General features: G+C 37.9%; 1 protein-coding gene across 3 annotated transcripts in view; it reads left to right on the top strand.

Moving 5' to 3' along the window:
* CERT1 (ceramide transporter 1) overlaps window positions 1-23961 on the top strand; it is a 112409-nt gene that overhangs the window by 74027 nt on the left and 14421 nt on the right. For 2 of the 3 annotated variants that reach the window (XM_037032290.1, XM_037032289.1), the window contains 5 exons: window positions 2369-2461; window positions 12933-13019; window positions 15166-15258; window positions 15772-15849; window positions 21664-21759. In XM_037032290.1, the coding sequence (XP_036888185.1) occupies window positions 2369-2461; window positions 12933-13019; window positions 15166-15258; window positions 15772-15849; window positions 21664-21759 (447 nt within the window). The remainder of the gene's footprint in view (window positions 1-2368; window positions 2462-12932; window positions 13020-15165; window positions 15259-15771; window positions 15850-21663; window positions 21760-23961) is intronic. The other variant, XM_037032288.1, reaches the window with a different exon arrangement.

Below are 23961 nucleotides of genomic sequence, written 5' to 3'. Positions count from 1 at the left end.
GGCAACTACACATTGATGTTTCTTTCCCTCCCTTCCCCTCTCTAAAAATAAATAAAATCTTAAATAAACTATCACTAGCAATAGATGAGAATTCCAGTCGCTTTTCACCCTTGTCAATACTTAATACTGTCAGTTTTTTGTGGATATTCTTAGATTTTTAGCCATTCTGGTGGGTTTTTAGTCCCATTTCCTCTTGAGTATACAATAAGCACTTAATCTTTGGACTAATGAACTAACACTTTATTTCAAGGAGAGTATTTGGAAGTAGTTAGCTTGTGTGAGTTCAGTATGGACTTTTTAGCCCTTAAGTATTTGAGGTAGGCATTTGACTAAAGGTATTAGTTCTTTATAAGCTTGTCAGACTTCAGTATCAGATTTGACACAGTGCAGCCCATTGTTGAAATTAGTGTGAGATTGGTGCCAGGGCCAGCTTTTGTCTTTTAAGTGCTGACCTTGGGTCTTTTAACTTGTTAGAGCTATATAGACTGTCTATAAAAGGAGAGTGTTTAGGTAAAAATGTAAGCTCTTTTTTGGCTCTAAAGTAGTTTTAACCAACAGTGGGAAAGTATAAGAAATTTTGTTACCAACCACAAAGTGGGGAGTTTGCCTGCCTGCTGCCACAAAAGGAAAACTGGAAGTAGGTGCTGAAGCAAAAGAAAAGTCATTTTATTCCTATGCTGCACAATCTTGGAGAATGGGAGACTTCCTGTCCTATAGGTCATCTCCTCTGCAGAATCCAGACAAAGCCCGGCCTACCTCAGCAAAACCAAAACAAAAGGCAGTGCCCAGAGTTTCTGCTCCATTTTAGAGTAGCAACCTTTGGAGCCCACAGGCAGTGGTCATCCAGGTAGATTAGCTTGTTTCCAGCTGCTGTCCACCTTTAAGCTCCCTCCTGGAGACTGTGTAGAGCTAGCATAGCCATGTTCATGCAGCTCCCAGGGCCGCAAAGTTGTGTGCTTCTGGATGGGAGAGCGTGCAAATGTGTGGGTGAATGCTTCACCAGGTTGGCAAGAGAAAGACTCCTGGAGACCGTGAGCCATGCAGCTACTAAGGCCACTTGGCCCATGGAGAGGACAGGGCATTGTGCCCTCTTGAGTGCAGGTCCCAAGCAGTGAGTAAAGAGCAGGAGAGCATTTCTTCGTTCCCCTGGGACTGTTTTTGTTTTGGGTGTGCGACAGGCCAGGTACTTTCTCAGAATGACCAATTAAATTTCCAGACTTTCCCACACTTTGGGTGGGTCCACCTCCCAGCCAATCCTTTCTTTCCCCAGGCTAGACTGTCAGGCCTCTTTGGTCCAGCACCTCTCCATGCTGCCATCTTGACTTCTATGGTGCAAGGGCCTACCTTCCCTGGTCCCACCCCCAATCTGGTACTGGAAGGACAGGGGCAAGAGCTTTTCCCCTTATCCAGGTATCAGTTATCTTGTTAGCCTTTCATGTGCTCAGTGTAAAGCCTCCCTCTGCCACCATCATGACTAATGGGGGAGATTCCCTTGGCACTCCATCCACTCTGTGCCTCCCATGCCCCAGTCCCTGCATGCAGCAAGTTGCGCACACCGGCAGAGAAAGGAACCCTGCAAATCCCACAGAGCCTCTCAGGCAGTGCCAAGGGCTGCCTCAGTGGGAGGGGCAGGGTGTCTGCAAGGCACGTGCATATTTACCTGGACAATGTGGCCTCAATCCCATTGAAGTACAACCTGGCATTGTGCCGCAGAACTCAGTGTGCTTGCCATTGCTGTGGGTGGTTCATGAAGGCATTCTTTTGACCTGCTGCATGCTCTCAGTCCTCGAACCTCCCGCCTTTGTCCCAGACCAGGTGTGTGTCTCTGTGCCCTACTGGATCCTAGCTCCCATCTCCATGACTAGCTCTGTCTCCCTGACGACCCCTTCTGTTCACCTCCCTCAGCAGCACACTCCCAGTAGGTTGGACAGGCTGTCTATCGGTATCAGTTTCTTAGAATATATTTTTAGCATTCATTGATTGTACTTGATTGGGTTATTTTCTTCTTGGCATCCATTACTTACTTGTTTGTTTTTTCTTTATACCAAATGAATGTTGGTTTTATTTTCGGGGAAACAGACATATGAATATATTGGAGGCATTCTTCTGGTAATAATTTATGCTTTTTATTTAACACATAGATACTTTGGCAGTTATTTAACCCATTTAAATACACAACCTACCTATTAGAGGATTTTAGTGGTGATTTAAATGGTAGCTTGTATGTAATATGTAGCTCAGAAAAATACTCATTTTTCATAGGAGTGGAGTTATTTTTTGACCAAGTCATAACATTTCAGTGAAATGCAAAGAAAATTTCCACTTTAAATGATAAACATGTCACTTTGTTGTTGTTTTTTTTAAACAGGAAATTGAGAAAAGAAGAAGAATAGAGGAAGCTTACAAAAATGCCATGACAGAACTTAAGAAAAAATCCCACTTTGGAGGACCAGATTATGAGGTATGAATTTAGTTATATTTTGATCTTAGAAAGAACACATAGGCATACCTATTACAAAAGTGATTAAATTTTAAGTAATATTTTTGTAAGCTTTAAAGATTCTAAATATGTAATTCTTTGATTTTTTAAAAATTAAATGTATATTTGATAATATATACATGCTAGGCTTACTCTGAAATTGATATTTTGGTATTGCCTACAAAGTTTAGCATAGGCCTTATAAGGTTCATTATTTGACTTGTCCTTTTATCTTCCCTCTGAGGACCATAATTTTTAATGTTATCTTCTAACTCACTTTTTTAAACAGAAGCAACCTATGGAGGAAAACGCTGAGTACTTCATACAGACAAAAGATTTCTGTTTGTGCAATGTGTTGTGAGGTCTTATCCATAGCAGAGCGTGAAGTGTTCTAATTGCCCTGCCTTTATGCTTGACAGTGTGTAAAACCAACTTCTTTCCTCTCGTTTTCTGTTAAGCATTTAATAAAGTTTTTTTCCATATACACACACATATTAAAACTTTATGAGCTATTTTTTCATCATACAATTTTAGAGAAAAAATATGTAAGAAATATATCTGGTATTTGTCATTAACATTGTTGATGTTATGAAATGACATGAGCATTTTTTTAACTGAGTAGTAAGGAGTATCATTGAAATAGGATGAAAAATAGTTATAGTTAGATTATATTAAAGAAAATAGGAAAAAATTTCTTGCTATTTTTATTGTAGAAAGAAAAAAAGCTACTATTGACATAATATTTTTTATGATGGAATTGATTTCTAGCTAAAATTTTATAGTGATGAGACTTGAGCAGTAATATTTTTGAATTATTAAGCTGTCAATCTATTCCTTCTAGATGTATAAAAATTAAATAATTAGCTATTCTCTGGAGTTTTAAACCAGATTACTGAAATACAAGCTATTACAATGTTAACTTTAATTCTAAAGCTAAGCAGATTGTTTTGCCATTTTAGGTTTATTTGAGTAGAATTATCAACTTTTAAAAATTACCTTATTTGTTCATATTATAAATAAAATAGATATTTATTAGAGGAAGATCATAGAAAATATTTTAAAAGCTCACTTTTTAAAATTTATCAATATGTGGTACCAATTTACTTCTTACCAACAATATATAAGTAGAGTTTACATACTTTTTTTTCACTTCTGTGAACACAGCTTTCTTTCAGGGGTTAAGAGCAGGCAGAGTAAAGGGAGGCCTTGTGTTTACTAGACTGAAATAAAGAAAATTGCTTTATTTTTTAATGTGATTGATTTGGGCTCTGTTACAAAAATATTTTTTGGTCATTTCCCTTCTTTAATGACTCACTTTTCCATGTCCCTTGGCATTTTTCATTAGGACTTTTTTTTCCTATTGATTTAGATGTGTGGGGTTGGCTTTTCATTTTTCAGTTATTTTCTTCCTTCTGTAATTTTTAAAAGGTCTTTTGATTGTTGGTTTCTCCATCTAAAAGTTGTAAAGGTAGTCAGTGGCATGGGCTTTGAAAGAATTCACCAAGAGCATAGAGTGTAGAGAATAAAGCTTTTATTCACTCTCCAGGAAAGAAGGGGGTATGGTGTGAAGAGATAGACCAGCATTGAGGGGTGGGAGCTTTGAACTGCTATTGGATTTTAACTGGATTAAAACAAGGTGGAGGCTTGTTGTTGTGTGGTCCCTGGGCTGTTGGGGCATCATAGCAGAGGCTGCTTTTTGTTCCAATGTTATCTTCTGCCTGTGGCTGCAGGGAGTGGTTAGTTCTGTTCTTGCTCCTGGTATTTTCCAGTCCTGGGACAACTCAGAAGAGTAAAATCTGAGTCATGCTTAACAAGGTCACAGGCTTGCTCAGAGAATGATGCCACAATAGCAGATGCCTCTGGGTTTACCCTTTCATTCCCCCCTTTTTAAAATGGATTTAGTCTTATTCACCTGGCCTAGTTTTGGTTTTGGTGAGTAGGGATGAAGGTCTGTTCTGTAACTTCGTCAGGCAGTCTAGGGCTGTAGAGTTTTCCTTGCCCGTGGGTCTGGGTAGGGCTCATTAAGGGGAAGAGGGTGGGATTGGACAGCTGCAAAACCTGGAGCTGTGGCCAGAGGCCGCTTTTGGAGGGAATCTCTCAGAGCCTGGGTGTTCCATTGGATGAAGGATATGAGATATTTGAGGAGATATGGCCTAAAAACAAGAATAAAGAAAAAGGCTGCTATAGGTCCTAGGAAAAGAGCCAGGAAAACCAGGACCAGATACTGACCTTAAAATCTCTGAAGGGAGAGGTAGAGTAGTAGGTAAATTCTGGGTGGCTGGCGCTGCAGTAGTAGTTCTCAATCATTTCAAGTCAGAAGATAAAAGAAAAAATGAAACATTAGCTTAGAAGAAAACTAGAAAAACTAGGATTTAATCAGTTTGTGGTTGACAATTGGACATTGTGATTTCCATTGAAACACAGTTTCTCTTTCCAAGATTCCCCTCATTTTATTAAAGAGACTGCACATAAGTCCAGTTTCAATTTGGCCTGATTATTTGCATGAACACAACAAGAATAGTAACTGATCATATAGGCTCTTTTAGATCCGCTTTGCTGGAATTTTACAAGGATCCTTCAAATTGCACTTTGGTCCGTTTCTCGGGACAAAGAAGCCAAACGACACAGTTGCCATCTGGCTTTGCCTGTAATACCAATAAGTCTTAGTAGATTCCTCAAGTTCTTGAGGTCTTCAAAATGTCCTGAGGTTCATTCTTTGCCATCTTTCAGGAAAGCAACCTTCATTCCTTACCTGCAAAAGGCTGCCATGAATGACATGACCAGGCAAAGTGCCAAGCCATTTTTCCAAGTGGCTCTTACTGGCTTCAAAAGTCAATCTTAATTCCTTAAGGCTTTCTGGCAACATCCAGAGTCTAGTCATGACTCTTTTGATCATGAGACTCCAGACAAAGATTTAGTTAATAACACCACATTTGGAAACTGGTGCTGTTATAAACAGAATAGATTCTTATTGGAGTCATGTAAATAATTATATTGCCATGAAAGTAATACTAATTAACAGTTGCCAAATTCTAGAAGGATTCAGTAGGGATAAAATGTAAATGTTTCAGTATTGTTTATGAGGGTATAACATACAAATTGTTCTAGGGGAAAAAACAAGTTTTCTTATATCTGGAAAACAAAAAGATTTAAAATTAGCCATATTTGGAACAAAGTCATAAGAATAACAATTATCTTTACTCCCATATAACCAATTTGTTTGTCTTATTTGCTAGTATTTCTGTGAATCCAGTTATTCCTGGATTCATTTAAGGTTCATTCATTCATTCATTCATTCCAGTTACTCATTTAGGTTCTATAAATCTTCATTTACTTTAAAGATATGATCTACTTAAATACCTGTATTTTAGAGTAAGTCAGTCTTTTTTATGAACCTATCCAAAAATACATTTGCAAATACATTAGAGTTGAACAGTGACTGTTTACAAATGGCCAAATTTAAAATGATGTGACTATAGACTTGATTAAAATGCAGTTGATAAAGACCTTGGCCTCTTTGTAAAATAAAATATTTCAAGATGTAAGAGGATGCAGCCAGGGGGGCCCAAAACAAGAATTTGTAATGGGGTCCAGAACTCAGGGTGTCCAGGAAATACTAAAAATATGGGATATCCTCACCTCCACAAGTTTGAACTGGGGGATGGGACACATGGAGCAGGGCCACCGAGAGTTGTTTTGCATAGCAACAGTTTTGCAGATAACCTCTTAGAATGGTCATTTAACATATCTATAACCTTTAACTGGTTTGATAGATATTTAAATAGCTGTGGCCTTGCTTTAAGCCAGAGAGAAGGGAGTGGCTTTCACCCAGGATGTAATTGAGAGGCAACTCCCCCTGGTTATAGAGCTTGCATAAGAGCTTGGAGATGGCTGACTCCACACCATAGGGCCATGCCTGCCTGGACTTACTATGGCCGTTCAGAGAAGCTGGAAAAATACAGGAATGCTGGCAAGTGTAGCCAATTGTGGAAGGAGTTGAAAATGGGGCTGCAGAGGAAGATTGGCACTGGAATTTAAACCCATTGCAGCAGCCATGACAAAAATCACAATACAGCTTTAGCAGAGAAGAAACAGGCAGCTTAGGAAGCTGGAAAGCAAGATGTAGCAGCGATGCAGAGCTCTCTCTTAGCAGCTTGGAAGAATGCAAGAGGGACGCTGCAGGAAGGAAAGGGGTGAAAGAACTCTTGCTGGTGGGCCATGAGAAGGTGCTGTGTGGTTTTGGATTAAGAACTGGAAATCTGGTGACACAGCTGATGGTGCTGGGAACCGAGGGAGGCCTGCCAGCTGAGCACGGATTACTGGGAAGAGCTGAAGCTACCTGAGCCACGGACTTCTATTTCTTTTCCTGAGATACGGTATCCCTGGACCGGGCAAAGCAGGGAAGGAAGGACTGTGTGTGTTTGTGGGTGTTTTAAGGGACTTTGGGATTTGAATGAACAGTAAGTTGTTACTCTTAAGTCTGTGTAACTTTTGAATAAATAATTCCTTTCCTTTTCACCAATTTCTGACATGGAGAGCTATAATTCCCTGGCAGGGGACATGGGGAACCTAGTATAGGGCACCCCAGGAAAAGGGGGTATCCATTCGGTAACATTGTGTGACCCTTCTTCAGTGGCCGGTCAGGGGAAATCGTGGGAGACCACATACACAGTCGATTTAAACTAATACAACTACTTACACATGCACAGTAAAAGCCTGCCAAAACTAGCCAGGAAGGATTCACCCTGTAAGAATAGAATTCCTCTAGCCCATGAGGTCAATCTCTGCTTGGAGTTGGTCTGCTCCTGTGTTCTCTGCTATAAACTCTATGTGTTCAGTTTAATTCTTTGTCCCAATCACTAAGAACCTGGTTACCTGTGCCCATCTGTGACAAAGGTATCAAGTTCTTGATAAGTAATAGTTACTGTGAAATGATATGAAAGGACAGTATAAGGCCCATATTTTCAGACTTAACACAAAGTTTTGGGTTTTTTAAAAGATTTTATTTAATTAGTTGTAGACAGAAGGGAAAGGAGGGAGAAAGAGTTAGAGAAACATCAATATGTGGTTTCCTCTTATGTGCTCCCCATTGAGGACCTGGCAACCCAGTTATGTGCCCTGACTGGAAATGGAACCAGAGACCCTTTGGTTCTCAGACTAGCACTCAATCCACTGAACCACACCAGCCAGGGCACAGTTGTTTCTTTGTCTTTGTAATTTGTTTTATTGATTATGCTATTACAGTTGTCCCATTTTCCCCCCTTCGCTCCCCTCTGCCCTGCACACCCCCTCCCACCCACATTTTCCCCCTTTAGTTCATGTCCAATGGCCAAACATGTAAGTTCTTTGGCTTCTACATTTCCTATACTGTTCTTACCTTCCCCTGTCTATTTTCTGCCTACCATTTATGGCACTTATTCTCTGTATCTTTCCCCCCCTCTTCCTTTCCCACTCCCCTGTTCATAACCTTCCATGTGATCTCCATTTCTGTGGTTCTGTCCCTGTTCTAGTTCTTTGCTTAGTTGACTTTTGTTTTTGTTTTAGGTGTGGTTGTTAATAATTGTGAGTTTGCTGTCATTTTACTGTTCGTATTTTTTATCTTTTTCTTAGATAGAGTCCTTTAACATTTCATATAATAAGAGCTTGGTGATGATAAATTCCTTTAACTTGACCTTATCTGAGAAGCACTTTATCTGCCCTTCCATTCTAAATGAAAGCTTTGCTGGATAGAGCAATCTTGGATGTAGGTCCTTGCCTTTCATGACTTGGAATACTTCTTTCCAGCCCTTCCTTGCCTGCAAGGTATCTTTTGAGAAATCAGCTGGCAGTCTGATGGGAACTCCTTAGTATGTGACTGTCCCCTTATCTCTTGCTGCTTCTAGAATTCTCTCCTTCATTTTAATCTTGGCTAATGTAATTATGATGTGCCTTGGTGTGTTTCTCCTTTGGTCCAACTTCTTTGGGACTTTGAGCTTCCTGGACTTCCTGGAAGGCTATTTCCTTTGCCAGATTGGGGAAGTTCTCCTTTATTATTTATTTAGATAAGTTTTCCACTTCCCCTTCTGGTACTCCTATAATTCGGATGTTGGAACGTTTAAAGATGTCCTGGAGGTTCCTAAGCCTCTCATTTTTTTGATTTCTTGTTTCTTCATTTTTTTCTGTTTGGTTGTTTTTTTCTCTCATCTAGTCCACTCCCTTGATTTGAGTCCCAGTTTCCTTCCCATAACTATTGGTTCCCTGTGCATTTTCCTTCATTTCACTTAGCGTAGCCTTCATTTGTTTCATCGAATTTGCTACCAATCAACCAATTGATTGATAAAATCAACCAATTCTGTGAGCATCCTGATCCACCAGTGTTTTTAAGTGTGCATCTGATAGGTTGGCTATCTCTTGGTCACCTAAAAGTATTGGCTCTGGGGCTTTGAGCTGTTCTTCTGCTTGAGCCATGTTTTGGTCTGTTTGTGCCTGTTCCATGGGTGGGGGCGGGGGCGGGAGCTTAGCTGTTCACTGGGGCGGGTCAATCCAGTTGCTGGGTTGTGGCTGGGGGCGGGGTCAGAGAAGGAGAAATGGCATTTGTTCGCACTCTCTTGGATTTCAGTCCCCTCTGCTGCTTCCCACAAGCAAATTGGGTCCTTCTGGTGCTGGTTCTCGGGTAGGTGGGTTTGTGTACGTTCTAGGACCCTGTGGGTCTGTCCAACGAACTCTGTGAGCCTGGAAGCTTCTCCCCTCACCTCAACCCCTGAAAGTTTTTTCAGTTGGTGCTTTTAGGCTTTATTTCTCGGCTCTGGGGCCCTGTGTTGTGCTGTCTGTCTCACTGTTCATTTTTTCACCTGGTTTATCTATGCGTGTATGTGTGACCGTGGGCAGCCAACCGCCTTGCACCCTCACTGGGTCTGCGCGTTGCCACCCCACGCCTGGGATCTGCCAGCCACCACCTGCACACCTAGGTTGGTCCGGCAGCCACCGCTTTTCCCTGCCTTGACCCTCTCTGCCGGCCGCTGACCCTGCCCCTCTTATTGGTCCAGATGAATGGTGGTCGGACTTTGGTACAGTTCAGTTTTCTATCAGTTCTGGTTGTTTTTTTATTTCTAAATTTTTGTTGTTTTTAATTTTGGTTGTGCGAAGAGGCACAGTGTGTCTGCCTATGCCTCCATCTTGGCATAGGGAAGTCCATTACTTGATAATCTTAAATCCATTCATTCCATCAGATTTATTATAATGGAAGGCACTGAGCTGGGTATGGGGTGGGAGGGGTTGTAAGAAACAAGGCAGACAAGGATCTTGCCCGAGGGCCCCACCTGAGTGTATACTAATGGGAATATAGACTAGGTAACAGGCAAATAGAATAGTGTTCATTGTAAAGCACTTTAAACACGGGTTAGGGATGGCTTTCTGAAAGAAATAGCATTTTAGCTGAAACTTTAACAAAGAGTTTGGTTGAACAGGTTTTAATCAGGTGAATAGCCTAGAAAGAATGTTACTTATAGGGCACTAAGAGGGGGAAAAAAAAAAAAAACGTTTGGAGGCCAGAAGCAAATGACAGCATTTTGCCACAGGGGAATTGAAAGAACTTATCTGTGGAGCATGGAGCCCATTAAGAGGAGGTTGGGAGTGATAAAACTAGCTTAAAAAATCTGCAAGAATCAGTACAGATCTTCAGGATTGGGTTTTAAGCACATCAGGTTTTCAGATTTACACTTAAGAAAAATCATTCTTGCTTCCTGTAGTGAGGAGAGTAAGTCAAAATTGAGAGATGTGACAGGGGCTTGGAGACTTTTTCAGTATTACAGGTAAGAATTGAATATAGCCTAAATAAGGTAGGGGAGAACAGTAGGGATAGATGTGGAGAAGTTAGATATTTGGGAAGTAAAATTGAAGGATGTGGTGATTAATGAAGGAAAAGGGAGGACTCTGGGAACAGGCCCAGGTTTCTGCCTTTCCATATTGGTGCACAGGTAGGGGAAGAACAGTTTTTAGACATGTTGCATGTAAGTTGAGATACTCGTCTGAGGAGGTCTTGTATTATTAGGTGTGAAGATCTGACGCTTAGGAAAGGGATGCGCAGGCTGGGAATTTGGGAAATCATCAGATGGTGACCGAAGTTTTAGAAATGAATAAGAGTGCTATAGGGAGAGAAATGTGGGACCTTAAGGAATGCCTGCATTTAAGGAATGCACAGAGAGGGAAGAGCCTGCACTGGAGCCCGGAAAAGAGTGCTTAGTGCAGGGGAGCTGTGGGGACTGAGGGATGCAGGGGCAGAGATCTCTTCAGGAGAGTCACTGGAAATGCTCCTAATAGGGCATGTAAAATCAAGACTGGAGTATCCCACAGATTTAGTAAAAATAACTCTTTTCCTTGGTAAGTGTGATAAAACGGTTTCTTTTTTTTTTTTGAAGTTTTTTTAATAAAGGATATCTTATGCAGTTGCTTTAGTTCGCAGATTTGCCATTCAAGGAAAGAGATGCCTGTCTTATTTGCCCATTTCATTTGTCAAAGTAGGAGTTTTATTTTTTTAATTAAATTTATTGGGGTGACATCAGTTAATAATATTATATAAGTTTCAAGTATACAGTTCTATAATAAATCATCTGTATATTGCATTGTGTGCTCACCCCAAAAGTAGAACTTTTTAATGCTAAATTTCCCAATTAGTAGATTTCCTGAGAGTCTGACAGGATTGCATAGATTGAATGAGTATTATAATTTTTAAAACTGTAGATATGATTATTATCAATAGAGTTTTAGTTACTAGGAAATACGTTAGTGTTCAGAGATTTGGGATATTTTGTATTTTTCTCATATCAACAAAGACCAAAGTGATACTGCTATCATTTGGGTCTTTGAAAGGTTTTAACTTTATACTGGGAATCCTGCATGGTAGCCTCTGGAGTATTGTTACTGTTCTTGTTTCATGACCCAGCTGATCATTAGATGTTTGTATTCATTTAGTGATAATTCATTGAGATACACACTATCCTATATGTATGTATAAAACGTTTTCATGGTTTTTTCCTTTTGAAATGGGTTGTGAGGGAGTCCTCATAATGCTGAAAGAATTATTGCATTAAATCAAGATTTCTCCCAGGCCTGTTCCAAATGACAGGCACATTACACCATAGTTCCTCCCACCCTTCCTCTGTGGCCCCAAGTTGTGGCAAGGATGGGGATCACGTTGCTAGATTTTTCATGGAGTGGACTTGGAGTTATCAGTCTAACTGGGAGGATGGTAAGCAGACCAACAGTCATTCATGTGTCATATTTTTATATTTAAAATTTAGGGAAACATATCTGAGCCCACTTTTTGAGCCTCTACTTTTACCTTAATGCAACACCATTATTCAACTTACAGTCCACTTACTGTTTCCTGGTAGCAGGAACATACCTTGCGTGTTTCCATTTTGCTGCTGTTCTTTATATTTTTATTTTCTAATACAGCTGAGGTTATACTTGAAAATCACTTGAAGGACTTATTAACATGCATATTCTTGGCTCCACCCAAGACCTTCGGAGAAGTAATTCTGTGTATGGGGCCCTGGGAATTTTTATGTTAACAGCTTCCCAGGTGATTAAGAACCACTGCTCTGCCGTCCAACCAGGCTTTCCGCTCAGCTTTTCTTTCTCCATGAAGTACCTGTCATTGCTTAGGAAGATCCCTGTCAGAACTCCTATCTGTACTTCTCATTGCCTATATAGACTGCAACTTTTTACTTACCTTTCTGCAATTTTATGTGGTTTCTGTCGCCAAGTATTCAGGTTACAAGTACTCAATTCACTCTGTAGCATGAAAGCAGGCGTAGACAGTACATATGAATGAGCATGATTGTAGTCCAATAAAACTTGGTTTTCAGTTTATGGAATTCCCACATGTCATAAAATGTTATTCTTTTCTTTTTTTTCCAACCATTTAAAAAATGAAATTCTCAGCTTGCGGTTATACAGAAGTAGGCAGTGGACTACATTTGACGCGTAAGCCATAGTTCACCAAACCCATGCTCTAGATTAGACATGTCAAACTCGTTTTCACCAGGGCCCACATTAGCCTTGCAGTTACCTTCAAAGGGCCAAATGTAATTTCAGCTCCTTAACAATTAAGGAGTAAGTCACATTTATACAGTCCTAAAATTATTTCGGCCCTTTGAAGGCAACTGTGAGGCTGATGTGGCCGCTGGTGAAAATGAGTTTGACACCTCTGGTCAAGATTATTGTCCTAACATAATATTGGCCGATAAGCAGTAAGTATACGAGTACTGAGTCAATGAATTGCTATACTCAGGATTCTGTACAGGGCATATGTTACTCATCTTTTATGTAATATTACTCAGTATACCAACTGGTTCATAAATGTTTGTTGGGTCACTTTTCGGCTTTCCCCTAGAGTTAATGTCAGGATTATCAGTGTTTTACATTTTTCTACAATTAACTGTTCGGGGTTTTTTTCTATGTTTTCAAATAGGAAGGCCCAAACAGTCTGATTAATGAAGAAGAGTTCTTTGATGCGGTTGAAGCTGCTCTTGACAGACAAGATAAAATAGAAGAACAGGTATATCTGTTATTAAAAATTCTAACTCTAGAATGTTGTTTTATATAACTAGAATTTTAAAACCATTAAACTGTCATAACCTAGAAAAGGAAGTGTCTGCATTTAGTCACAAATGTAGAAGAATCTTTATGTCATTTCCTTCATATGTTAATTTCCAAACAATAGAAAGACCAATGAAAATATTCTGCCTATTCCTCTTTTTTTTTTTTGATTATTTATTTATTTATCTTTAGAGGGGAAGGAGAGAGGGAGAGAGACATCAATGTATGGTTGCCTTTCACACATCCCCTGCTGGGAGTTGGCCTGCAGGGAACTGGCCTGCAACCCAGGAATGTGCCCTGACTGGGAATCAAACCTCGATCCTCTGGTTCTCAGGCCCTCGCTCAATCCACTGAGCTACATCAGCCAGGGCCTCTGCCTATTCCTCTTAAAGTTCCAACTTTATCATCATCCTATTAATATCAAGTATATATTTACTCTGAGTAAAACAACCTGTTTGAGTTTCTTTTTACCAAGTGCCGTATAAATTCAAAAGGAAAATGACCAAGAATGTTTTTCTGTTAGTACCATTCGTTTTTTATTACCTCCTCTATTGCTTTCACTGCCTTCACCTTCAGTTGCTTACTCACTTTTAAGTTTGCCCAGTGATTTATCATCATTATATCCATAGAAATTATACCCAGCTTTTTCTGTGGAAGTGGAAGGCAAGCATTTCTTAAATCCTTTAACTCTAATTAAAGATTAATTTGATCCTTTCTTGCAATTCTGCTACAGTGCAGTTACCATGTACTACCACTAGATGGTACCTAAGCACACTGAGGTGCTTAGTTGTTATTTGTCCCAAATTTTAGTTATTTGTCCCATGCAGGACTCAAGCATCTTGCAAATAAATAATATGTGTATTGGCTTTAAACTACAGATTTGCTTGCACAAAAAAGCTGGCATGTTCATTTCCTGTCATTGCAAAGTCAATCATGGCCATTATGCGCATTTAGTGGTCCATCTACCTGAGGGGAAATCACCTGCAATAGTAATTGCTTTTCACGTTCATTTTTCATTATATTTTTTTAGAAATCAGTGGTAAAAATTCATGTCACATTAATTTATAAAGCTTATTGTTCATTTTTTCTACCTAAAAGATGCTGCAGAGCATTCAGAGTGGGGATTTCCAGTTTCTAAGTGAACTGTAATTTTGGATGCTCATTTAGAGTGCTGGAGTCAGACTGGACTTGGTATTTGAGTTCTGACTAAGAAAGAATTTAGAGTCAAGACTCAAACACAAGCAGAAGTTTATGTAGAAAGTCACAGAGGTGGAAGAAGTGAGTAGTTGAAGAAATAGGCTCAGGAAACAAGTCACAGAAGCAAAAGAAGGACTCTCGGAGCTGAGGGAAGAGAGGCAAAGAAATTGCATCTGGGGGAAAGGCGCTGGCATCATCCATACAGAGCCCTACTGAGTCCTCCGTTTGGAGGCTGGGGAGGATTCTAATAGAATATTCATCAGCTTTCCAGGTGTGTCTTGTCAGGGTCATGGATTCTACTGACTGGTCAGCGCCTGGGCAGGGGGTCATCATCAGTCAATGCAGCTGGTCCTGATGTCAGCCATGTGTCACTTGTCTGGTTTTCCTGCTTTTCTGGGACCAAAACTGAAACACAAGATTAGATATTATCCCTACTTTGACTAAAACTCTCTGTGGTCAATAGGCCCAAGGATTTGTTCCTCAGATTATTTGATGCAGGTCAGAACTTCGTTGTCCTGGGGGCTTAATGCTTAAGCTAGTGATCATGCAAGGGCTTATGTGGGAGTCCTATAGGGCTCTTCTCCTGCCCCCTTGTTCATGCCCCCACTAGAGGGATCTAAACTACATCACTACGGATACGCTAGGGGAGGAAAGGTTACCTTGGGGGTGAGGCCCTTGTTTTTCCAGTTCTGCACATTGGTAGGCACCGCGGGGCTTTCAGTCCTACTGACCATCTCTACCTGGCCCATGGTCCTTGTTTTGCTCATGTTGTCTGCCTGCCTACCACGTAAGTACTAAAGTGTTCAATAATTAAATGTTGATAGTTCCAGGTTATAGTGTATATTAACCATTCTTTAGCTTCAAAATACCCTTTAAAACCTTTACATCTTAACATTATGTTTTCTTAGTCACAGAGTGAAAAGGGCAGGTTACATTGGCCTACATCCATGCCCTCTGGAGATGCCTTTTCTTCTGTGGGGACTCATAGATTTGTCCAAAAGGTAAGCCTAATGTCAGAGTTTACTGAAATTACATGTATTGTTCTTCACTGTTGATGGAACTATCTTTTTGTAAAGTTTTCTCCCTTTTCCTGAATTTCGTTAATGAGATTTTTTTTTGGTATCGTGTTCTTTCCTATACATCTCCAAAACAGATTTCTAAATCTTCTTATGAACATAATGTTCTTTCTCTTTTATTTGAGGGGAAAGGGGGGCTGGTGGTAGTCAGTAGGGAATGACTAGTCCAAAATAGTTAACCAGAGGCATAGCTAATTATATAAATTCCTTTTTCTTTGGGGTTAAGTGGTATTTTATATTACTGAAAGCACCGAATTCTTTTTAGAAAGATTTTGAAGTATAACATAATAGGTGCATGGAGTCAGCACTTGCTGCTGAGTTTGTTTCATATAGTGCTTTGTTCTCTCCTTCTTTATCTTGTGTTTGGAAGTTGGTACTGAATGCTCTGTTGTGCCTTTGTTCTGATTACTTGGTTTTTTCTTTGTCTGTCTCTGGTAGCCCTATAGTCGCTCTTCCTCCATGTCTTCCATTGATCTAGTCAGTGCCTCTGACGATGTTCACAGATTCAGCTCCCAGGTACTGTATGAATGTATAGAGTGGACTTGAGTCTTTCTGTACTGTATTTCAGCCTGCTCTCTCAGTTCCGAGAAATCTTTTGGCTAGGCCACTTGTTTTCATTTTGAATTTTAAATAGTGACGATAAGCATTAAAAGGCCTTCCTTGTCTACTAAATAGTTTTTCTATCAGTCTTGCATGTGCCCTTTGTATCCTTACTGTGATAGCTTGAAATTTTGCCATATAGGAGGTACTCCTGAAAGATTTCAACTTAAATTGAAATAATTAAAGATACCTGGTTTTAAATGTCATGTAATACCTGATTTCTTCAGACAGGATTCAGCAACTTTGACGGATATGATTTATAGGATATGATAATCATATAAAAGCAGGATTCAACAGTCTCAATCTAATCTAATTTAAAATATTATATTCAACAGAAATAACTGTTTAAATAATATTTGTATTATCATCATTATAACGTGCATCGTACCTATGCACGTTACTGTAGGTTATTATAAATTAATATTCCTGTTCCTATGCTAAATTTATGGAAGTTGGTTTTAATTGGTTGTTTGGTATCATCAGTAAGGATTTAAGACAGGAAGCTGGATGCTTGCGGTCTCTGCCTTTATAATAAAATCATTGGAACAGTATATTTTAGCATCATCATTAGTTAGAAAACAAGTTTTTTTACAATCTTCCCATCTTTGCAATTCAGCTTTGTATTTTTATGGTGATTGCATTTTATTGGATTCCATGATGTTATTTTAAGAAGCTAAATTCCCAAAGTGACCAAGCTTAAATTCTGGTTAGCTGCATAATGTTGGACAGCTCTTGTCACTCTTCTGTGCTTCACTTACATGGTGTAGCTAGGACTCAGATCTGCCTAGGGCCTGGTGTGCAGTAAGTACTCAGCAAGTCAGTTTTTAATAACATTATAATAACACAATTTCTTTGAGCTAATCAAAGTTATCTACATCTTTTCTCTATCAGAGTATTCCAGTAAAAGTTTTTAAAAGTCATAATTTAAAGCATTTTTATTAGTTTCCATATATGAATAAAATTTATATTAGTTTTCAATTATGCAATAAAGAAAATAAATCTAAGAATCAGGTTGTGTTTTTCTGACTTCAGCTTTTTTGTCTTTTTGAGAAAGAAATGTATTAATTTATCAGAAATCATACAGTCAAATTTATTCCTATATTTTTTACCTTTTCTCATCCATTTATTTATGCATACCTTTTAAAGAGTGGCTCATATGTGCAATAAATCACAGACAAAACTAGAAAATCCTGGGAGACTGTGGTTTATTCTTCTAAGTTCTACCTTCCATTAAAATAGTAAAATAACAGACTAACTAAAACTCATCAGTACTGACCACCATTTTCCCTTAAAAATATAAGAATATGCAGGCCATAAATGAAAGAAAGGTAATAAGAACAGGAAGAGAATATAAGCCGCTGATAGGTGCCTAACAATTAGGGCTTCAAAACCCAGACTTAGGACCCTGGCTCTAGAGAGCGATAGAGCAGTGGAAAGCCTTCAAGGACAGATGACTCTCATTGAGAAGTGGGTGCCCAGATTTTTACCAGACTTCTGCCAAATTATAGCTTACTCCATCTAACTTTTTTGTGTAAGTTGAGAGGTCTTTCCATTAGTTTTTTCCTAATATGTGATGCTCGTGGTTGATCTGATTCTCTTTTAGCTTTTGATTATTATACTATATTATATGCCAAAAGAGGCAAAAATGAAGACAAATAATATTGAGATCTTTGAGTATTTATTCTTGCTAAAGTATTTGTTGTCATTAGCAGACTTGGGCTTTGGCATTTTAACTGTTGGTTAATTGGACTTTGGCATCTGTGTGCAAGTCTCGGCTCATGACTGCTTTGTTCTTATTGAAATTATGTTCATAATCCTGATTGGATAGGATAATTAAACATAGAATTACAAGATGTCCTGAAAAATAACTTCAAATAAGTGATTGAACTAGGAAATTAATAGCAAATGATGAATCTGTCTGCTGAACAGAAATTGGGAATGACATAGCTCTAAATCAGAATGTATAGAAAGTAGTAAAGACTTCAATTTATATATGGATCCTTTGGTCAGTCACATTTATTTGTGTAACACAGTTCCCATCTAAAGATGTCCCCTCAAAAATCAAAGGGTGTGTGGTACAGCTGCAGGTTAATCTATGGTGAGCATCACTGCAAAACAATTCTGAGTAAAACTCTTCTCCTTTATGTCCATATATTATTGGACATAACATTATTGTGTTGATTATTTATTTTACTCTTCCCCTTTTTATTGTACAGTAATGCATGCTAATTGTAGCAGAACTAGAAAGTATAGTAAATAAAATACTACATCATTATTGATATACTCATGCACATGAAAAATCAGGCACATATTGATAAATACATACACCTTAACTGACTTTTGCTATCACAGTAGTTAATTCTATATATCCTATTTTGTAACCAGCTTTTTAAAATATATCGTTAGTCCCATCTTCCATCAGTAAGTAAAGGTCTTATCAATTTATGGATATACATAATGGATTTACCTTCTCATCCAATATTGAACATTTAGTTTATTTTCAGTTTGTCTCTATTACAAGTAGTGCTACATGGGCATCCTTGTATATACAACATATTTATAAACTTATTCATTTATTTCTTTATACTATATTTCTAGAAGTAGAATTGTTGGGACAAAGGCCTCCACATATATGAGTTTTTACATTAGAATACCAAACCATTAAAAAAGTTGAACAAGCTATATTCCAAGGTCAGTTTTCACTGTTATTGGCATGGAATATTATAATTTAGTTAATTTTTGTCATTCTGATATACTAAACATGGATTTTTGGTTCTTGGATGTTTGGACTATTTATGTCCTTGGCCATTTTTCTCTTGGGTTAACAAGACTCTGTAACTGTAACTGTAACTGTAATAATAATCATAGTTGTATTTCTTTTAAATAGGTAAGAGAAAGAGATCTGAGCCGTGTTTGAGTCCTCAGAGATTTACTTTTGTTCAGTAGAATTTTGTTATCAAAGAACAATTTTTTATTAAAAGTACTGAATTATTGTTAGAAAAATTCTATTAGACACCTTCCTAATACAGCATACTGAGTGATTCAAGTCTAGGGTGAGAGAAAGGGTTATAATTGGAGTGCTGTCACTCACTTCAAATATGTTTCATCTCCTTTTTTTTTTTTTCAGAGTTCCTTTGGTATGAAGATGCTGTGTGTGTTAGCTCGGCATTTTCATCTCTAGGCCCCCCGAAATCAAGGGGATGATTCCTGAAATCATGCTTAGTTTAATTAAAACTTGCAAATACTGCTATTAAAGCATGGAAAACCTACTTCAGTAATTTTGGTCCAGTCCTTTTTTTCTTTTTTTTTTTTATGTAACAACAGGATTTACTAGTATATGAAATTTTGAGCCTAACAAAATGGTAAATTTGGCTTGTGTTATTCTTGTCCTCCAATTTCATGGTCCCTTATTTCTCACTTCCTCTGTTACATACAGTCATAACTGAAAGTGACTGGTCACGAGTGCCCTAGTCTCTGCTCCCGCCGTAAGATAAGCTACTTAGTATTTTATTGCAGTGAACATAAAATTTATTAGAATGAAATTCTATTTCTCCTCTTAATGTTATTACCTAGAGGAAGATGCTTGGATAAAGATTCCATGATGAAGGCTTTGCAGAAGTGGTTACTACAATAATTGAGTATTTCTTTAGTTTCTTTGATTTCTTAGGAGCACAGCACTGAATACATCTGGTTTGTTTCCTTATTGGACTTTTTCCAGCCTTCTTAAGTCAAGGAAGTAGAGAGATAAGAGCAGGAGACTGAAAAATTCCATAGATACAGTGATAACTATGATAGGAATACTGTTTTTTTTTTCATCTGTCTAAAAGGACAATGTTAAGTGTGCTTACTCCACATTGTTTTAACTTGTTATTGCCTATCAATTTATAGTTACAGAATCTGGTTTCTTTTGGACTGACACAAATCATTTTTCAAACTTTTGAAATTGCTAATTCAGTAATACTTTCCCAAACAAAAACACAATTACCTACACAATTTTCAGCAAAAAGCTAAATGGCACTAAATTGTTTAAAACAGAACTTTTAAATTTTTCAACGGAATAAAATCCTGGAAGCAGAGAGGTTAGAGGGTGGAGGTATTGGACTTGGACAACCATGTGGTGATTGCAGGGAGGAAGGGGAGAGTGGGGAAAAAATACAGTTATAAATGAAAATAAAATCCTTCACACTTTTTCACAGGTAATCTATTAAAAGTAGGGCTTCTTTGGGGGGGGTGGCATTTGTTTCTGCCTCTAATCATATAATAAATATAGGTGTTCTTCCAGTGTCCAGCATAAAAAGTACATATTCAAATCTAAAGATTTTTAAGATTTTAGGATCTAGAACGGGTAAAAATTTCTCCAAATCACGATGTGAGTGACACAAAAAAGAAGGCAGCACTACTGCAGTGTTTTAATTTGTGAATACTGACTGGGACTTTTCTTTGTTCTTCTTACTTTGGAAAAGAGCTACATTTTTAATGTATTCGTCACTTGGGATCCCATATCAGTCATCCTTACCTTTTTCTTTTTTAAATTTATTTAATTATTTTTTAAGTACAGTATTCTGTCTATTACTACCATCCTGAATCCTTACCTTATAAAAACGTATTTCAGTTGTACAGGGGCATGCCGGTTTTTCCAGGCAGCCCCTGAAGGTATGTTTTCTAATCCAGGCTTTCTGAAGTTACTAGTAACACTTTACATTTTCTCTCAAGTATGTAACCCAACAACACCATTCACCATGTTTTGAGGGTTATAAATAAAGAAATAAAGTACTATGTTAGTGTTTAGTACAAATACAGACTTTAGAATCTCAATTAAGGGGACACTTAAAGCCACCTGCCTTCAGTAACCAAAAATGCATTCTGAAAGCCAGAAAGCTTCATGTGGTAGAAGTGTGTGTCGCAGTGACATACTTCTGTATAGAAAACTGATATCCCCAGGGTTAATAAACTCATATCCTCAACTATGAATTATGTATTTAAAAGATTTATTTCAAAATATGTAGAAACTTGGTTCTTGGTTTTTACCCCTAATGAACACAATAGACTTTACATGTAAAATATAAGTAAACAGTCAAAGTATAATATGATATGCATATTTTTCCTTTCTTTTCTGCTTTTTCTAATGTATTTATTACATAAAACAGAATTATGAGTAAAAGGTTAGAAAATAGAGCTTAGAAAAAGTGTCTGTGCGTAGGTGGTAATAGAGCCAGTTCCTTTAGAATTTCAGTGAAAAAAACAAAAGCTTTATTACTTTTGTTAGGGAAATCTTAACATATGATGAACTTTCTAGTATCTCAGTGTAATCTGGGCCTAGATGGTCCCTTCATGCTTCTTTTATCCTTAGAGTTTAATGATTTTATACTTCAAGGAAGCATTCTCTATAAGGAAGTATTTTATGATAAAGGAAGGAATTTTATTTCCAGAAAATGCTTATTTTGGTAACTTGGCACAGATTAGGTCCGGAATACAGTATGTTATCTGATTGAAGCATCTTACTTCCCTGCCTTTCTCCCTTCTGTCATTAACCTAGATACGATGATTTCTGGAATGTGGACTAAACTCTTCAACACTATTTAAAACCTACTAACCGTTGTACATTTGATTGTTCAGCTAAGAATAGCATTTCTGAACTGAAGTAAACTGAGTACCATTCTGTTTTTTAGAGATCATGTCATACCTCTTAGTTGGAGGTGGATTCTTACAGCTTTGTTTTTTTTTTTCAAGGTTGAAGAAATGGTACAGAACCACATGACATATTCATTACAGGATGTAGGTGGAGATGCCAATTGGCAGTTGGTTGTAGAAGAAGGAGAAATGAAGGTAATTTCCAGTGAAATGTTACAAATTGCTAATTGCAACTCTGTTACAGTCACATTACTTTTAAATAAATTATTACATATGATCAAAGAAGCACCACATATTGAGAAATAAAATGTCCTTTTGCTTCCCTTGTTTAGCTTTTATATAATTTCTTTATGATCAAATCTGTGCACAAACCCGTCTGTTTTGCATAGGTCATGGAAAAATAAAATTGTGTGGTTTAGATATGAAAAAATCACAATTAGATGATAGCTCTCTATTTGGATAGCTCTCTCTCCCTCTCTCTCTCTCTCTTTTTTAACTGTGCTAAACACTGTGCCCAGATGTCACTTCGTGTATCCCTCCTTGGTCTATACCTCATTTCTTGTCCTTCCCTTCACTACCTTTTTTTTGGTATTTGGACATTGGTCAGCTAATGTTCACACCCCTAAACACAAGAGACGGAATAAGAGCAAGGACCAAGAAGTGATCAGAGATTGATTGAAAAGTAGCAGCATTGAGCTTTGGATTACCTCACACCCAAGATACTATGCTAAAGAAAAGGAGAGGTTTAATAAGATTCCCTCCAAGCTGAAACTTCAGTTGGGTAAGGAGGATGCTGACATTTAAAAGATAGTGTGACTTGGCTCCATCTAGTAATGTACTGAATAAAGAATACCTAAGAATAGTGGAAAAAAGCTGGGAAAGGGAACTCTGGTTTGAAAAATTAGGCTGTTTTACACTGAGGAGAAGCATTTGAACTATGTCTGGATATGGAAAAATGTGAACAAAATTAAGATGAGGGCATTTTAGATAAATACAACATGAACAAAAACTTGAAAGCTGATTTCTTTTTTAAAATTTAAATTTATTTTCAACTATAGTTTACATTTAGTATTACTTTGTATTAGTTTCAAGTGCACAGCAGAGAGTTTAGACAATTACATACTTTACAGAGTGTTCCCCCTGATATTTTCATTAGCCACCGGGTCCTGAAATACGTAGTTATTACAGTATCCCTGACTGTATTCCCTGTGCTGTACTTGACATCCTACGGCTGCTTTGTAACCGGCAGTCTGCACTTCTGAATCCCTTTACCTTTTCTACCTAATCTCCTAACCCCCTGTCAGCCATCAGTCTCTTCTCTGTATCTAAGTCACTAGATATTTCATTTGTTCATTTATTTTGTTCTTTAGATTCCACATATAAGTGAAATCATATGGTATTTGTCTTTCTCTGTCTACTTTCACTTATTGAAAGCTAATTTTTTATTCAAGAGATTGTATAGACTGTGTTAACCAGAATTATTCTCATAAGTGAGATACAATGATAGATGTTGGAATTTCCCCTACTTCTGAAAAAAGAACAAAGTAAGAAATAAGAGGAGACTTGCAAATGAGACACCAAAATGTTATGATTCTTATAAGCTGATTTGATTATAAGGAGGCCAGCTGTCATGGGGTCATGCTAATAAGTTATCTCTAAGCATAATGTTTCTGACATACCTGGATAATCACAGGCCTTCCCCACAAGAATAAGCCCTGAAAGCAGACCAGGATGCATGTTCTCTACAGAAGGAGGGATTGAGCCACACCTGCTAGTTCTCCCTCTGTACCATCATCATTCAGATAAGTTGCTTCTTCTCCCTCTAGGAAGGTTCCAGAAAATGAAGGAACTAAGTAACAGAATAAGTGCTTCTACAGCCCACAACATTAGAAAGAGAGAAATTGGGGCTGGATTATGGGCAGAATAAAATAACCAGTTAAAGAGAATAGTCTGTCATTGTAGCAATAGGTTAGCCACTACAAAAAAGTAACATTTTCAAAAGATTAAACTGATAGGGAATAAACAGGAGACCAAGAAAAGCACTCGAGAGAGGCATCTTTCACAAGATGATGAAAACTTACCTAAAAGGGTAATAGAAAAGTCAAGCTGTTGGATGTCTTACAGAAGATTAGTAATAAGCTTAATAGCTATGTGAAGTGTGAGAAAAGTAATAAAAAGTTGAAAGAGTTCCAGTCTAGCTGACTAGGAAAATAGCAGTCCCAATAATGAACAAATAAGCATGTGGGGGAAAGGAGTTTGGTGAGAGAGATTGTAAGAAAGAAACTATAAGGGAAATGTCTAATAGTATCTGGACCCATGGGCACTCCATAAATTGAGAGTTAATTCTCCCCATGATAACATGTTTATTCACTTGTCAAACTTATTACTTAGTTCTCT

This window comes from Sturnira hondurensis, unplaced genomic scaffold, assembly GCF_014824575.4.
Source record: "Sturnira hondurensis isolate 20B ecotype Veracruz unplaced genomic scaffold, ASM1482457v3 Scaffold0021354, whole genome shotgun sequence".
Classification (NCBI taxonomy): Eukaryota; Metazoa; Chordata; class Mammalia; order Chiroptera; family Phyllostomidae; genus Sturnira; species Sturnira hondurensis.
This window is presented reverse-complemented; position numbering and strand designations above follow the sequence as displayed.